The sequence below is a fragment of the Primulina tabacum genome, chromosome 5 (assembly GCF_025594145.1).
Source record: "Primulina tabacum isolate GXHZ01 chromosome 5, ASM2559414v2, whole genome shotgun sequence".
Lineage (NCBI taxonomy): Eukaryota > Viridiplantae > Streptophyta > Magnoliopsida > Lamiales > Gesneriaceae > Primulina > Primulina tabacum.
In genome coordinates, this window is record NC_134554.1 from 9,863,963 (window position 1) to 9,881,986 (window position 18,024).

General features: G+C 33.1%; 4 protein-coding genes across 6 annotated transcripts in view; 1 reads left to right on the forward strand and 3 right to left on the reverse strand.

Annotated features, from left to right (window-relative positions):
* The window catches only part of LOC142544105 (glutathione S-transferase L1-like), a 32,966-nt gene that overhangs the window by 1,450 nt on the left and 13,492 nt on the right, over positions 1 to 18,024 (reverse strand). The window contains exons 3-5 of the mRNA XM_075651186.1: positions 1,082 to 1,143; positions 865 to 951; positions 38 to 136 (exon numbers count right to left, since the gene is read on the reverse strand). Coding sequence (XP_075507301.1) covers positions 38 to 136; positions 865 to 951; positions 1,082 to 1,143 — 248 coding nt within the window. The remainder of the gene's footprint in view (positions 1 to 37; positions 137 to 864; positions 952 to 1,081; positions 1,144 to 18,024) is intronic.
* On the reverse strand, positions 3,692 to 6,371 carry LOC142546349 (putative protein phosphatase 2C 38). 2 transcript variants are annotated; one of them, XM_075654023.1, is made up of 5 exons: positions 6,225 to 6,371; positions 5,310 to 6,138; positions 4,801 to 5,168; positions 4,282 to 4,518; positions 3,692 to 4,166 (listed from the first exon to the last, which is right to left on the reverse strand). In XM_075654023.1, the coding sequence occupies exons 2-5, from the start codon at positions 5,605 to 5,607 to the stop codon at positions 3,930 to 3,932; spliced, it is 1,140 nt and encodes a 379-aa protein (XP_075510138.1). In that variant the 5' UTR covers positions 5,608 to 6,138; positions 6,225 to 6,371; the 3' UTR covers positions 3,692 to 3,929. The 2 variants fall into 2 exon arrangements, with proteins under 2 accessions (XP_075510138.1, XP_075510137.1); XM_075654022.1 differs by having other exon boundaries at positions 5,310 to 6,364.
* On the reverse strand, positions 8,375 to 10,474 carry LOC142546350 (uncharacterized). The gene is made up of 6 exons (XM_075654026.1): positions 10,194 to 10,474; positions 9,621 to 9,756; positions 9,147 to 9,231; positions 9,016 to 9,063; positions 8,796 to 8,896; positions 8,375 to 8,670 (listed from the first exon to the last, which is right to left on the reverse strand). The coding sequence occupies exons 1-6, from the start codon at positions 10,360 to 10,362 to the stop codon at positions 8,538 to 8,540; spliced, it is 672 nt and encodes a 223-aa protein (XP_075510141.1). The 5' UTR covers positions 10,363 to 10,474; the 3' UTR covers positions 8,375 to 8,537.
* On the forward strand, positions 14,435 to 16,691 carry LOC142546351 (uncharacterized). Of its 2 annotated transcripts, none has more exons than XM_075654028.1 (4): positions 14,435 to 14,740; positions 15,193 to 15,368; positions 16,003 to 16,198; positions 16,309 to 16,691. In XM_075654028.1, the coding sequence occupies exons 1-4, from the start codon at positions 14,680 to 14,682 to the stop codon at positions 16,533 to 16,535; spliced, it is 660 nt and encodes a 219-aa protein (XP_075510143.1). In that variant the 5' UTR covers positions 14,435 to 14,679; the 3' UTR covers positions 16,536 to 16,691. The 2 variants fall into 2 exon arrangements, with proteins under 2 accessions (XP_075510143.1, XP_075510142.1); XM_075654027.1 differs by having other exon boundaries at positions 14,440 to 14,740; positions 16,303 to 16,691.

Sequence of the window (18,024 nt, forward strand, 5' to 3'; positions counted from 1 at the left end):
GATTGCAATACAGAAGGCACGTTAAATTTGAACATACATTGGGTAATAAGGATGGTCCTTCAAAGCTAGAATCTATGTATTTGATCAGATCCAAGCTTTCCCCAAGGACTTTGCCATTGTGCTCCAATGCCGGAACCTAAAAAAGACAAGTGAAGAACAAGATAAAGGCAAATAGAACTTTAGACAACCAAAGTTTTACCTTTGAATATACCCTTTGGTTGGTAGAAGACAATAATGTTTCATGGAGCACTCTCACATTAAAACACTGGAATCCATATATTTCTGATCCCTAAAGTTCACTACTAAAACGAATTTGATCCTCAATTCTATGAGGGGAACAAGTTTGATTCTTGCTGTTGTAAGCATTGGACATCACAATTTTAATTTATGGCGGTAACGTTCACATATTTTGTACATATGAACTTTGCCGACTGATAAATTTTTTTTTTTTTTTGATAAGAAACTTGTTGCTGACCGATAATTTGGATTCATGCACCCGATTTGCCTCCTTAATGTTTACAAGTTAGATGAATTCAGCCTGTCATATTTCACAAACAGCAAAATTATTTTTGGTCTTACTTGAGATAATTGTTATAAATCCAGTTGAACAGTAGAAAACTGCCCGCAATTTACTTCATAGAAATAAATATATCACCATCAGGATTTTAAAAAAGAAACACAGCCAGATAGAAATTATCCAGCATTGATAAGATGAGGGATCAATTGTGTTACTCGTACAACATGGAGCATTTCAACTGTAAATAATAAAACCTAAAATATAATCATCTTACATATATTAGTTGTTTGGGGTGTTTAGTGCTAGCTTATTCTATATTATAAGCACTCAAAAGAAGACAAAATTACCTTATTTTCAGGACATACTTTCTCCTTGAACCAAGCGGGTTTGTCTTGAAGGTGAATAGCGACCAATTTAATCTTGTCTTGTAAACCCTGAAAAACAAAATCAGCCCACAAATGATTATTATTTTCCGCAACGCTTGTTATATCTTCTGCACATCAAGAAAAGGAACAACAGATAAATGGGAATGAGGACACAACAGAGTAAGATTGATCAGCTAACCTTGATATTCCTGACAATCCACACACGCTGGCAAAATGGGCACTCGTAATTGACATACAACCTTACATCATAAAACCAATCTCAAAAATATCAAGATCATAAAGTAAAAATAAGAATTCGGGGAACGTCATCAACAAATTTATGCATAAAATGCATAAGCAGAAAAAATCATACCTATTCGTTCCCAACACCAGTTAGCCGACATATTCACTAAACCGTTACCTTCGTCAATGTTGTTTCCTTTACTTTCCAAGATATGGCTATCAAGACATTTATAGCCCATATTGAAGAAAGCTTTAGAATTCCCATTATTTAGTGTGATAATTAGCTCGCTAGTCGTTTATCCGTAGGTAAGTTATACACAAGTGTTGACAAATATATAGACCTTCTTCATTGATTAATACAAGTCGGAATGCATTTTTTACTCTCTGATTCTACAACTAGAAAAAAAATTGTCCGCAAAACTGGGATACCAAAAGCTCCATCTCGTTCAATGAGGATGGCAACATGCGAGTGCAGGACGAGCTTGATCAAATATAGGATTTGTCTTGCAAGAGAATATTGGATCCGTATGCTCTCACTCACTTAAAAATCTGACATGTCCAATTTTGGATGAGACCTATAACTCGTTGAGCATTAGAAACATTATTAATTCTATTGTCTTGCAAAAAAATTTTGGATCCGTCTACTTTTCACTCACTTTAAAATCTGATGTGTCTAATTTGGATTGGATCTATAACTCGTTGAGCATTAGAAACATTTTTAATTTTAGTAAATACAAAATGTTCACATGTCTTCGGATTTGCAAAGGCTTGGGGATTATAACTATGTCGTTAAAATTTAATTTTAGTTCGTTATATTTTTTTTAGTCATTCTAATTTTTTCCCGACGTAACATTGATGTGATACTAATGTGGTGTCGATAAGGGGATGACGTGCATAGTGACACGTCGTAATTTTTCATGAAAATGATTAAAATTGTTAAAAAATGAAAAACACATGACTAAGATTGAAATTTGATAATATTGATGACCAAAATCGCAAAAATACAAATATATAAAACCAAAAATACAATATTCACTTTTCTTACACAAGGCTTCCATAGTTCTATAATTTGGTATTATGAGATTCATCGACACAGATTCAATGATTAATGATATTGGGCCCAGCCATGAGTTTATTTTAATCAATGTAATACAGTCTAGTCCATTGGAGAGTATATAGGCTGAGATTAACAAAAAATGAGCCAAATGTTGGATTACTATGAAAAAATGAACACAATCCTCCTGAATCCATGCTACCAAACACTGTCTTACAGATGAATGGATCGAGAATTACTTCAATAATTGGTCATTTATGTTGTATTTCTTAGTTAAGTTAGAGAATACGTTAAATTGAAGATTATGGATTTGAATATTGCTCGGAATAGATTTGTATTATGGATTTGAAATCCAAACCAGGCTTTTCATATGTAACTTTTTTTTTTGTGCTAAGAAAACCAATTTATAATTTCACTCGAAATTTTTATTTCTCATTACTCATGTGTATCGTAGCCTGTAGATAGTTTGATTCACAAATTTTTTTACACAATAAATTTATTACAATCCAAATCTTGAGCCAAACTATTTTTTAAGTTCCCATGATTTAAAATAATGCAAGTTCAATTTAAAAAGTTCGGAATACAGCACACATTTCATTTGTGTTTGTTTTTTAAAACACTTTGTTACATGATATTTATCAGTGTTCTAAAAAACTTAATTAAGTGTCGCTTAAGCGTATTTAAGCTTATCTAAAACGCTTTGCTTTGGTTAAATGTTGTAAAATAGGTCAAACATAGGTCGACTATATTAAGCGTCATTAAATATAGTTAAGTTGGACTTTTGAAACAAAAACAAAATTGATGAATAAGAAGATGAAACATAAATTTGCAAATTTATTAGTAAGTGATGCTAGCAACATAGAATCGTGCTAAATAACGCTTAAGTGTGAGTTTTTTTAAAGCAGGATTGATGAACAAGAAGAAGAAAAACATAAATTATAAATTATACTAATAAGTAATACTAGCAATGTACAATCTCAGACAGAGTGTAGGAATGATAAATATGCTGTAATTATTGATATTTTACAACCTACAATAGATATTAATGCCAATGTTAGAGTACAATTAAGTTGAGTTTGTATTTGATGATATTGGAGAAAAAATGAATGATAAAATAGATTTAACTGAAATATGACAAAATAATCAATGCATTACTTTTACATATATAATATTTATGCAATATTTATTTTATTTATTTGTTTGAGATAATTAAAAATATAGTTTAAATTTAAAACATATAAAAAAAAACTTTTAAGCTCGTATCAATCCTGATTAACATTGAAAAGCTTGAAGCTTCGATCTCACACTTCTACAGACTTCGTGCTTTTTAGAAGCTTAATATTCACATGACATTATCGAACTTTTTTTTTTTAACACGAACTTTTGAACTTACCAAACATGTCAGACAATTATCATGACACATGACGAGCATCCCATCATATATATTTTAAGGAGACAATGAAAATCTAAAAGATAAAACAATAGTATTGACGTGACGAAGGGAATCAGAGGTAAAAGAACAAAAGTAACCCGAACTGCGAAATGCTCATCACTACAAAAACCTGTACATTCCCAGTATGGATACGTCGAAGAATCAAATCTAAGGTACTAGAGTTGTGGTGAAAATTTCATATATTCATTCGAAACCAAACTTTATAAATGTAAAATTTTCCACAAGGATGACCGCCACTAACCTTTATATTTGGTCTGCACCCAACATCCAAAAAATTTTGATGAGAAACGTTTAAAATCATACAATTTTAGAGTTAACGGAAGAAACATCTCTCCCTCCTCCCCTTATTGAAACACTAGAACACCGAGATGGCGTTTGCTTTGAAGTAGCATCTAAAAAAACCACGACGACGGTAATATCATCATGGAAATGTCTCCGCACACCTCTATCAATCTTCTTCAAGTCTGAGTAACGCATCTCCCTTTTCTTGGCTGCAACACGAAGTGCAGCCTTAACAAGTCTTTTGGCAATACCCTGGTGATGAATAAACACAACCAAGAAAATGTCAAAGCTGTTGAAATCACTTTGTTCTAACAACATGATTATAGAGATTTTTTTACTGTATATGCATAACAGCAAAAGGGCTTACGTTACGGTTGGAACTATTGACAATATCGACGGCTTCCTGGTTACTAAGATGCTCCCACAAGCCGTCTGACGCAAATATGAGAAACCGATCTTTAGGACTTAGGCTGTGTACAAATATTGATGGCTCTGGATTAAGAATCGGCTTGGCGAAGGATCCAGGTATCCTAAATCTTGCCAAGAGTGGTTCTTTGTTGAATTCTGCATTCTTAAGATAGGCGTCTCCTATGGATCTTGACACCTGGAATGACATCAGTTTAGTCAAATGATTTGTAGAATCGCATTATCATCAGTGATGGTAATGCTGAAACTTAAATTTTATAACAAGATAGCAGTCCATGTGTATTATTTTGATCATCGTGTTATATAGACAACCAGATGGAACAATCTGAGTAATTTTAGCTCCCGACACGGGAGCAAGATGATGAGATTTGATCTTAAGTATATTTTGATAAAATCTTATGTGCTTTTAGTTTACAACTGCGAGAAGATACGGAAAAGGCAAGAAAGTTCAAGAGATTACCTGTATGATGCCCTTCACACGCCAAACTTTGTGCTTCAGAACCACGATACTGGGATCTTCAGGATGCAATGATTGTAACTCGTTCCTAACAGATTCAAATTTCGCATTGTGCTCTGTTGATAATTGAATAGCTGTGACAGCTTGAGCAGTGTTATCTGCCCTGCCTAACACGACACTGGAGTCGCCAGCATTTGCTATATGTAGGAGCCCATTACATATCACCCCTACCAGACAACATGATCCCACTGAAGCAATTTGTGGTTTAATAGGCCATTGCTGCCTCACTAGAGAAATAAACTCTTCCTCGGTTTCCAAGAAAGCCTTTTTGATAACAATTGCAGTAATCTGTTTATGCTCGGATATATATTCTGTCATAAGAATGTATTGAGCTAATTTTATTCTCAAGGAAAAGTAAATTCTAAACAATAAACTGGAAAGATAAATAACTGTACAAATAATTGCCAAGATTCATGAACGTTGTTGTAGGAATCAAAGCACGAGAGACATACTCTTGAGATTGGGGAATAGCCTTTCGTTTACAAATCGAGACGTCTCTGGACCTCCATGTCCGTCATAGATTCCAACAAAAGTTCCATAAGGTCCTAAATCAAGTGAACTCAACGGCCCAGATTCAAGCTGGCTTTGATCCTCCATCAAACCATTAGCCTGAATGCTTGCCATTGAAAATTCACCATTTACATGACGTCCCAAATCTTTATACCACAAAAGCCCATCGGCCCTGCCGTTTGGATCTCCTCTCCTACCTCCATCACCCTCAACTAAAGGCTTCCAACAAGGCTTCACCATTTTTATACACCAATATCTTGATACAAAATATCACTTCACACAAACTTAAGTCCAGATGATCCACTAAGAAAAGAAAAAAAATCTCAAGATTATCCCCAACACAAACACTTGATATACTCACACAAACATATCCTCAAACACCTTTAATACATCAATATTATCCAAAAGAACCAGCTAACATGCCCGTCCATCCCAATCTTAACTCCAACTCTCGCTTATGTTCCAAACGCACAATCCCAATCCTCAAATATGTATACCCACCAGCACTACAAGCTCTGGACACCATCAATATCCACCAAACAAAACAAACAAAAGACGGAAAACAAAAGGAAAGCAAAGGGGTATGGGCAAATTATACCCAGAAAACTTGTCTCCAAACAAGAACGAAAGCCTTATCTTGTGAATATGGAGGGATTCACCTTGTACCCGGGGGTCAAATATGTGGACCTTTCATAGTATTGTGTCACCTCCCTCATAACAACTAGCTTAGCTGTAAAAACCCATTAAAGATTTGATGGTGACAGTTTGTTCCTGCAACAAACGGAGGGATCAAAAACTAAGGACAATAAAAAAAAAAATCCAGTAATTGAATTTCATGACAAGAAGAAATTGTATACAGAGAATCAGACTGCTGCCTGTCTCAGATCCGGATCATGATCTCCATGGAGAGCCAAGAGACAGAGAAATTAAATAAATATTTTAAAAATAAATAAAAATTCAAGGTGCTGCAGGATATTTTTATTTATTTGAATAATTAAAGAAAGAAACAATTTATTTCCCCACAATTTGTTTATTTAATGCCTCTCGTTTTCAGTGCGCGTCGCTCTCTCTGGATTATCAATGTATAGTTGCACAAGAGGTTCCCAGGCTTTATTGACAAATTTGGCAATAAATATTTTTTGTCTATTAAGCAATTCTTTTTTTTTAAGTGTGCAAAATTTAAAACCTTATATTAAAATTAATAATTCTAAAAAATAATTTTACAAGAATCTTTTATCATTAATAAAAAAATTTGTATTTTAATATTGTTAATTTTGTCGTGAATATACAAATAATTACACTTGCATATTATGTATTACAATATAATAATAAATACAGTGCTGGTATATAGATTTGGTTATTTTCACTGAATGACCGACCATCATTTTAGGCAATTGAAGTTTATTTTGGGTATGTCGAAGTATTAATATAGATAACATATTTAACATATAACACAGCCAACAAAAATCGAGTCCAAGGGTAATTATATAAATACATATTTAAATGTTCAACAAAAATTTACAAATCACTTCCCTTCAGTATCAGTCTCTCTCGCAGTACATATCTCCGCATAGTTCAAAAAATCACATTTTTAGCAATGAAAAGCCATATCATGCATCTACGAACCCATGCATCGTTTTCTTGCAATACCCACAGGTTTGGCTTCCATAACCAAGCATTCGGCCAAAGATCACTCGGTGAGGGTGGCATCCAACTGAGATGGAATTCCCAAACTTGACTTTTGAGTGAGATCAAACGGAGGGGATGCATTTGATCATATGAAAGAAATTGTCGCATTCTTCGCAACCACAGTGCAAATTCACATAAGTAGTTGTCCAGAAGAGTTGGTCGTGTCCATAATGATACTAGCAGTGATCAAATGGAGCGGATGTCTGTCAAATTTGTGCTTCACCCGTTTCGGTAGAAAAGCACAATGAAAGTGCATCTATTGTGAAATCACAATCGACACAAGTGTAAACATACTGAAAATGGCCAAGAGTAACAAAACAACAATTCCATGTTCTGCTATGAAGATATCCGAATGTGAACTTGAAATGGTATAATAGAACATGCTGCCTGTGTGACTCATGTTTGATGGATAAGCATTCAATATCTCTAATTTTGATCAAATCATAATAACTTAATTCATTTCCAGGAAGGTTACAGTACGAGCAGAGGAACGAGGAACACAGGCTTTTCCTAGTACTCCATGTGCTGAGCTCTAGTGCAAAAGGACTGATCACCACTTTGAGAGTAGTTGTAAGCATCGTTGATGGAGATGAAAATGACATTGAAGGCAAGCATATATAGAAAGAAGGATAAATGGTTGAATGCAAGTATCGCAACATATTAATTCTTGTGATGCATATGGTTCCCTACTTTACCATGATCATAGGGTTATGATCATATGTCGAATTATCTTGGTCAAACTTCATTTTTTTGTAGGTTTGGTATCGTCCAAATCCATAATATCCGTAAATCAATTATTTTCACTTTTAATTTTGTCTCTACAAAAATGAACAAACTTGCAGGGAAATCACAAAAACGAACTCTGTCATATTCCACAGAAGTCCATAAATATGTGCCCTTGCAGGGTAATCACATAAATAACATAAACAAGATGGTTAATATTAATTTATAACACTTCCATTTATGTTACTCATAAATTACACTCCAATTAATATATAAAATTTACTCATAAAAATGGAGCGTGTGTAAAAAATGAAAAAATAGAGTATAAATAACACTATTAAAGTAGATACATGATTCGATTAAACAATAGCCTGGGCCAATCAACCGCCGATAGATTAGAACATTCATACCACGAGTCAAACTATGTTTATATGTTTCAATTTGAAAACCATGTAATTTCAGCATTGCGCCACATTTATTATTTACGCCCCTGATAATAACATATTTCTAGAGTAAAATTTAAGGCAATATACACCTTACACGCTTCAGAAATCTGATCTAGAAAAAGTAACTTGCTCTACTCAACAAAATCAAATAATGGAAAAGGAAGGTTCATACACGAGCATGTATTTTTCTAACACCAAAGTGTATCAACTCCTTTTGCTTTCTGCCTCAAGAAAAAGCTATCATCTCAAAGCATTGCCAACACACTGGAATTTGAACTTCTAAAAACATGAAAACAATCAGAGGAAAAAAAGCTAATGAAGAACTTTCACCGAGATTTGATTATTGAGACAAAACCCTCGGTTCTTTGTGATATAGGCATGCGCAGCTAACGTCTGAGACGAGAAGCGCACAAGTACTGTTTTAACAGGGCCTCGGAGTGTTGATCTGCAGCAATAACAAGAAAATTATATCCAAGAAAAGTTTGACAAGGAGAGATGTGCAGCCAATAAAGTACAAATTTTTATGTGTTTTTTCTCCCCATGGAACAAGATTGAGATTCCAGTATTAACCTGGGAGGCATTGAAATGGAAGATGAATCATAGTGACAACCAGAAAGGAAGCGTTCGACGTCATCAGGCAGTGCAGTGCTAGGGATTCCCTGAAGCAAAATCTTTTGTTTTTTTTTGTGAAAATTAACCATCAGTTGTATGAGTATCTTGTCATAGTAACAGTAATTGAGTTATATATTTAGTCATGGAATTTGGTTGATCTTTTTAAAATGTATCATACCGCTTTTCCATCATAAGGAGCAATAGCATCCCATTGAGCTCTATCGGCCTGGAACCAGGTTCACAAAGGAATAAAAAATCGAAGAAATATGAATGCAATAGATGAAGTTGCAAAAATATGAAAGCATTTACCCTTGCCAGATTAAACAAACGACCCTTCCGATTGATCGCCCTTATAGCAGAGTCATAAGCTGATGGAGAGGAGAACTCAACCATCCTACAACGGACCAATAGTATAGCGGTAACTAATTATTTCAATCCCTTCGTCCATCAAATGATTTCTATGTAAAGATGTGTTTCCTAAGAGGACATATGTTAAATTTTACATGAGCAATTAAATCAAGAAACCATCTTGGAGAAAAAATTCTTAGCGCCTTTGTTGGGAATTGCCAATTGGGGGTGAGAAAATAATGTAAAGCTACTCAAGGGCCCAGCTACAAAGTCTAAATGGAACTAGATATTTATTTTTCAGACAAAACAAAAGACAAGAACAAGGATAATGCATTGTACACTCAACAGACATAAAATCTATGAAGAACTTTACCATCTTTCTTCGTTTCAAAGTTCAAATCTTTTCTCGCATAACAAGGAAAGGAGAATATTTACATTGACAATGGAAGATAACTGCGATTGTATTCAACTTTGAGCTTGTCAGGACTCAAGTCACTTTCATCGAGCATATTGATAATATCATTCTTGGTCGTATACTTTGTGATACTAGTTATTCTCCCATAAATCAAACCTGAAAAAAGCAGCTATTAATCATCAATAAGTCAACCCAGACAAATCAACTCAAAAGATAATTTAGCATATCCAAATAAGAATCAAAGAAATTGTTGGTAATTTGTTTGTCCAATGACATCAATTTTTAGCTGTACGTTAATCAGACGCAGCTTAACATAAATTTACAGCTCAACTAAAGTTCATCTAAGCTCTTCTTACCACCAATCACTTCAAATTTTTATCCCTTTCCTACTACATTAATTTGTGACCCAAGCACAAATAGACTAATGAATCGATGATTGGTTTATCAGGTAAACTATATCCAGCAATAAGTTAAAAGAAAAACATCCAACATCGACCAATCGTAAAACCCTAAACCCCAAATTCAGAAAGAGTACAACATCACAAAACATTAACTATTGGGGGTGACATAAAATTAAAATGAAAAAATTGGACCTCGGGGTGGATTTAGAAACTGATCAATAGAGGGACCCTGGCTCGGCTCGGTGGAATCGGTGGAGAAAAGCTTCGGCGAGATGGAAAAAATCGGCGGCGCAGCTTGGATTTGACGAGCCACATTGATCACCCGGCTCCATTTCGCGGCGGCTTGACTGAGTAAACTCATTTTTGTTCGAATTTTTGGAGCAACGAGCCCTGAAAATACACGAAGAAAGCTGGGGTTTTGCAAAATGCCCAGCACTCCTGAAAAATGAATTACAATCTGGCCCCTAAAACATTGGTAATTATAATCTATCCCTCAGTTTTCTTATAAATTGATGTATGGACAGGATGGTTACCGCTACCGGATCTTGGTTATTATATCGAGGTTATCTTACTAAATAAATATATATATTTAATTTATCAAAATTTTTAGTATTGACATTATATTGGTATCAAAATTTTCAATACGATAAAAATATAAAATTTAAAAATTTCGATATATAACAAAATATCGAAATAATATATATAAATTAAAAGTTATATAATATTTTAAATAATAAAATTAATTTTTTTAAAAAATAAGGTCTTTTTAAATAAAACAATATATATTGATACCATACCGAGTCTCGTTATATCAAAATTTTCGATATAAATATTTTTAATATCGTAATTTTGATATGATATATAATATATATTTTTCGGTTCCGTACAGAAATCGATGTAGTCTAATTAAGTTTAATTCGAAATCAGTTACATCGATTTTGGGTTGAACTAATTTCTACATTAATGTTGAATGAGTTCAGATTGCTTGAAAATTGATTTGAATGGAGCCAATAATATATTTAATTTTTGTAATTAATTTGATAAAGCACTTATTAATGTACACGATCATTAAAAAATGATCCCAATTTGGATCGATCAAATTTAAGTCGGTTTTAATTTTGAATTTAATAACGATCTAAATCCGTCAGTTTCAATATAATATTCAGGATTGGTCCAGTTTTATTGCTCAGAACTGGGATTTAAGAATTTCAATAATCGCATATATGATTCACATAAGCATATTTTATTTAAGATTGCAAAAGTAGAGGTATGTTCGGTTTAATTTGTTTTGTTATGAAAAAGCTATTTTCCAATAAATATTTGTCGAAAACCGTACTAAACAATACGATGTAACAAAGATTTCATATATATATTTTTTCTAGAAAAGATAATTTTCATTATATATATATATGTTATGTCATGTAATAATATATTGATATGGTGCGTGCTTAAAAAGTTCTAGATATTTGTGGAGAAAGACGAGTCGATAGTTCAACATTTGGTTTCATTTTTTTTAATGAAATATTACTTCCATTAAATTTGATAAAAAATAATCAGAATTAGAAATATATTGGACATCCCCAGGAGATAATCATAATGCAAATAATAAGAGAATCAATCACAATAAGCTACGATAGTACAATTACATTATTAGATGCGTTGGGTAAACAACGAAAAACGTGAATCTGAATCCTCTTGATTATGTCTTCGATGTTCGGTTGCAGATTCTCAAACATGACTTTGTTATGCAAATTCCACACATGATATACTATAGCCGCCAAGGCCTTTAATCTCATTTCTTGCTAGTGTGGAGTTGCCACCGTAAAGACTTCGAAATGCCTTGAGAATGGTAGTTGGTGATCGCATGTTCTTCCTCATCCCTAGACAATTTTGTATCACATCCCAAATGCTCTTAGAAATATGTAATCAATTAAATTTTAAATTTTAAATTTTTAAATTTTTTTAATCGTTCAAGTTTTGTTATTATCAAAAAGAGGGAGATTATTGGAACGTTTCATGTTCGCAATCTTGATTTTGATGTTAACAAAACTTTTTATTTTGTTTCTAATAACTTTTTATAAGTGCGCAGAAACTAGAACTGATCAGGATTCGAACTGATTAGTTATCGAGCCAAAACTGAAAGCGGCAATTGATTACCCAAACTGAATCAGTTCAACTTATATATCAAAAGATCAGTTTAACTGATTGTTCAGCTGATAGGCAGTTCAACAGAAGAATTTCATAAGCCCGTCCATCTGATGAAGAGCCCAGCTGACCAGTTCAACTGAAGCGGTGAAATCAGTTCAACTGATGAACCAACTGGTTTCACCAAACCAATTCAAGATCAATTCAACTGACCAGTTCAGAACATCAGTTAGGAATCAATCAGTTTGTAAAACACGACAAGCTTATTCAAATGGAATCCAGCCGTGCGCACTAAGAAAAAGCTTTTGAAGATCAGTTAGAAGAAGCTTACGTTTATCATATATATTTATAGCTTTCAGGCTATATTTCAAGCACTAGCACAAACATGTATTGTCATTATATTCGATCTTTAAGATCAGTTGTGCTTAGCATGCATATCAGTTGCGTACTGACAAAAGTTGTAAAGATACTAAGAGTTTCAATGTGGCAGTGTTAAGACCAAACTGAAGTAGGTTATTACAGTTACTGTAATTAATCAAAGTCTTTTAGTAAATATCATATCCTTGACATAGAAGGGGTGACGTCGGAGTATTTGAAGACTCCGAACATCCAGAATATTTGTGTTGTTTATCTTTCAAGTATTCAATCTGTCATTCAATTTGTTTTCGCACTTTAAAGTTAACTGATCGACATTGACAACAAGATTATCGAATTCAGTTATCACTAAACTGATTCAACACTTTCGAAAAACTTCGAAAATCGCAAAGTGTTTATTCAACCCTCTTTCTGAACAATTTCAATCACCCAAACGATCCTAACATATTAAATTCTTCACTTTATTCTATTTGATTAATTAACATTTAAATTTATTGTTTTCTTTTCTTGGATAAATTTAGTTTAATATTTTATTAAATTCATATCCCAAAATCCCCCCCTGTATTTACATTTTACTCGAAAGAAATCATCATCCGTTCCTTGTAGATTCGACCATACTCACCATTATACTAATTTTATTTAGAAAGTAGGATATAAATTTGGTGGCTCAACGACAGCACACCATAGTTCAACGACAGTTATCGATGGTGCCATGAAAAAACTCCGGGATGATATAAAGACACAATCGAACTTGGTAAAGTCCCTTCTGTAACAAACAACATGTAATTATTATTTACAATTTAAAGAATATTTTACTACTAAACAATGCTAGTTTAACTATCTTTTTATTCTTCTTGTATGCAGTTAGAGATGGCCCTGGCGCTGGGGGCGACTCCTGGTCAGGCGGCGCTGCAGCAGGTGAAAAGGGCGCTGATACTTGCCCTGTCTCCGGTTCTGGACAATGCGAAATATTAGGGCTGATAACGCTTCCGGGGGCGATGACAGGACTTACAATGGACGGAGTGTCACCGCTGGAGGCCATTCAGCTGCATATTGTGGTGACTAATATGCTGATTGATGCTTCAACCATGGGCAGTATTGTGTCGATGTACCTATGCTGGCCTTCCTTCTTTGCCAAAGCTTACCAGTTACAGACTAAAGTGTTCGTTTCTGATTGATATATGTGTGTGTGTGTTATATTCCGGCAGTATCTTGGATTTCATGAATTGTACGTACAAATTATATGTAATACAATGGTGCATTTTCTGGGAAAATTTCTAAATAGAATTATATAATCTCTACTTTTCCTACTGAGACCGGACGGAGCATAAAATGACAAATGAACATTTGAGTAAGCAACTTGAAGTTTCACAAAGACGAAGATTCGAGGAAATTTACTCATCGTATAATATCTTCGAGAGTGTTTTTTTAGTCTCACGAAAAAAATATTCTGTTTTAACTATCAAAAATATTCGACTCAAATTACAAAATTATTTCATTTTCATTTAATAAGAAACTACATAAAATATTTTATAGTAAATTTGTAACTCGTCATAATTATCATATTCAATCAATTTTTCAGTTTTTAAAATTACTAAAATATTATGTATGTATATTTAGACTTTTATAATTTTTTTAGATGATCAATATAAAAAAAAGCAAAAAACCTCTGTGAGACGGTCTCACGGATCGTATTTTGTGAGACAAATATCTTATTTGAGTCATTCATGAAAAAATATTACTTTTTAAGCTAAAAATATTACTTTTTATTGTGAATATAGATAAGATTGACCGTCTCACAGATAAAGATTCGTGAACTACTAAAAAAACAATAAATTTAAAATAATAGAGATTTTTTTAATAAAAATACTTTTTATATGCGAAGACTTCGGCCGTATTTTTAAGCGATCAATTTGTTTAGAACAAAACACCCAAACCTATGTTAGGTTGTGTTTGGTACAACCTTAATAACGAACCGCACAAACGCCGAAGACCGTTGAAAAACGCGCGAACCAGATTCTGTGCTCTCCCGATTACTCGTTCTTCAAGCTAGCTTTTGATCTGCCTGGGGAAATAAGAATTTCTCCGATCGAAAAGCGATTGATAATTGATATTGATTGCTTTCTCTTTGATCGGAGGCGGCGAAGATTCTGTGCATATGGCTAGGGTTCGTCGCCTGTTGCTTTTTCTATGTTCGATTATTCTCAGCTGCTTTCCAGGTGAATTTATTTTGAAATTTTTATGTGATAATCAGCATATGAATGTGAGAAAAATTGATTGAATTTGTGCTTGAAGGTGGTAATTTGTGTGAAGAGTGGTTCTTTGAAATAAAATTTAATAATTTACGAGTCCAATAGATTGTTAGGATTTGCGAGTTGTGTGCTAAAGCTGATTGAAATGTTTGAGATTATGATGGAATCACAGAGATTGAAGATCTATTCGGGGAACAGATTGTTTGCCAGTTGTTTTTTTTTTTTGCACATAATGAATTGGTGAGTGTTAGTCACCGAAAGAGCTGAATATTTTGGATTTTGAATCTCGATCCTTGTTTTTGTAACCAATCAAGTGTTCTTGAGATGATTCTGACTGGTGTTATGTTGATATCATGAAGTTATTCGTGTGAGTTGATGGTAATTTTTTCATTCTCTCGCCTTGTGTTGGTTGTCTTCAGTGTTGATACCGGCTGCAGTAGTCACACTTGATTCTATCGAGATATTTACAACCCATGAATGGCTTCCCATGAAGCCAGCAGTCTACTTTCGGTGCAATGGGGAGAACAGGACAGTTTTACCAGATGTGAAGGAAAAGCATGTAGTCTACACCTTTAAAGGTGTGGAGTCTTGGCAGGTAAAGTAATGAATATGATTCTTAAAAAATGGTTTACGAGGTTTAAGGGAATGGGAAGGTGTAAAATTCTAGTCCATGATCTCTCTTGTGGTTGCAGTCTGATTATTGTTTCGTTGTGAATTATATGCGGGAAAACCCTGTAGCAATGTCTTAAAAAAAATTAGACATATTGTTAACTCGGTTAAAATGCTCTTGTTGAAGAACTGGAGAGGTAGTGCATACAGTATAATGTTTTCTTATCTGTCAGTTTGACTCATTCTCTGTTTTCATGGAATTACTGCTGATGGTTCATCTATTATTTTTGCTAAATAGAATAAGCATTTTGTCCTCAAACAGTTCTTTTCATGTTTTTGGTCTCTTCCATCTTCCATTATCCATAAATTAAAGCTTCCAATAATTACTGTTTTTGTGATAGTCACATGAAATAAGCAGTTCTGCTAAAGAATTTCTTCCTGAGTTTTGGTGACCTTGATTATATTACACACGTATCTCTCAATGCCTCATTTTCTCCAATTTGGTCACTGACGCTAAGTTTAGAAATTTGCACGTTGTATCAATCATCAAATGGTTTATCTGGTGCAAATGGAATGTGCACCTTTGGATGCAAAATTGAACATGCTTATTTTCTTTCCAGCCTCTGACAGAACTTCCTGGTATAAAGTGTAAACGATGTGGATTCTATGAGAAGGATGCTTTATCAGATGATACATTCGACGAGTGGGAATTTTGTGCTTCTGATTTCACTAAGCCTGATAGCAAATATACTCATTTCAAAGACAAAGAACTCAATGCAACATTTCTGTGTCCAGAATGTACCCCTCATGGAAATGGTGCGTCTTGAATCAAATGTTTAGTTAACCTGTTATTGACACAATCATATCAATATATCATTTTGCAATCAAATAAATTGTTGGTTTCAACGTTTGTATGCCAGTTTCAGATAATTCCTCCAGGCCGAAAGAAGATTCAACTGGGATGCATTGGGCTGTAACTGCGGCTATTATTGCTGTAGTTTCTTCTGTGAGTATCGCTGGCTTGGTAGGCGCATACAAATACTGGCAGAAAAGAAAGAGGCAGCAAGAGCAGGCACGGTTCCTCAGACTTTTTGAAGAAACAGATGATATCGAAGATGAATTGGGTATCGGCCCTCTTAGCCATGTTGTCTGATATTACACTTAATCCCGCATTCTGGCACCTCAGTTCATTTGTAAAGAGTAATATAGTCAACTGCAGAGGAACATTTCTTGTACTTAGTTTGGGAGCATAGGTATGTATAATGAATTTGGCCTTTTTTTGTTGATATGTTTTTACACAGACGAATAATTGGAACTTTGTGGCTGTATTTTGATTGAGTCATTTTAAATGTGTAAATAAATAATAAATTAATTTGAGTTTCTTTGTTTAAGTTATTTAACAATTAAATTAAATTTTAAATCATGGATTTAAAATTTAATTTAATTGTTAAATAACTTAAACAAAGAAACTCAAATTAATTTATTATTTATTTACATGGATTTAAAATTTAATTTAATTGTTAAATAACTTAAACAAAGAAACTCAAATTAATTTATTATTTATTTACACCATAATTATACCAATTACAATGGAACTTAAAATGAATCTGAAATACATTTCTGATTAGTATAATTATAATTATAATATAAATAAGTAATTAACTAGATTAGTCTTAAATGTGTATTTAATTTAGATTGAGTCCATTGACACACACACACATATATATGGTACCAAATTTTTCGGCATAATATCGGTATGAAATTTGAAAATTTTGATATATACCAGAATACCTAAATACCAAAACATATAAATTTAAAAATATATAATATTTTTAAACAATAAATTTATAATTATAATTATAAAATTTTTAAAATATAAAGTTTTTTGGTATAAAACGATATATATCGATATTGTACCGAAATTTCGATATACAGTACAATTTCGGTATAACGAAAATTTTTGTATGATATTGGTATAAAATTTTATTAAACAGTAATTTTTGGTACCATATACGGTATTTAATTTCGATATTGTACGGTACGTTATACACTCCTAACCTCTTGATCAATTAATACACACTGCATAGCAATTTTAAATTTACTACGTTTTATTTTATAGTAATAATATTTTGTATTACATTGATATGCATGGTCACTGAACTATATATAAGATTGAAACAAATTATCTTCTAGTTAAATTTGACTCTGTATCTAAGTGAATTACATATCATAATAGAGATTGGTTTCAGGAAAATATTAAACATTATATATAATTATGAAAAAGAACAATTTTGTTCATCTAAAAATATATACAATGCATGATATCAAATTCTAAACTATAAGACTCGTATGCTTTATGTATCATATAAGAAAGACAAAAACTTGTGTGAGACGGTCTCATGGGTCGTATTTTGTGAGGCAGATATCTTATTTGGGTCATATCCATGAAAAATATTATTTTTTATGCTAAGAGTATTACTTTTTATTGTGAATATCGATAGGGTTGTCCCGTGTCACAGATAAAGATTCGTGAAATCATCTCATAAGATACCTACTCTATAAGAAAAACGGAGAATTCATCCTCTCTAAATATTTTAGGTTTCGATTCTTCAAATAGTTAAAATTGTGTTTTTGATACTGTA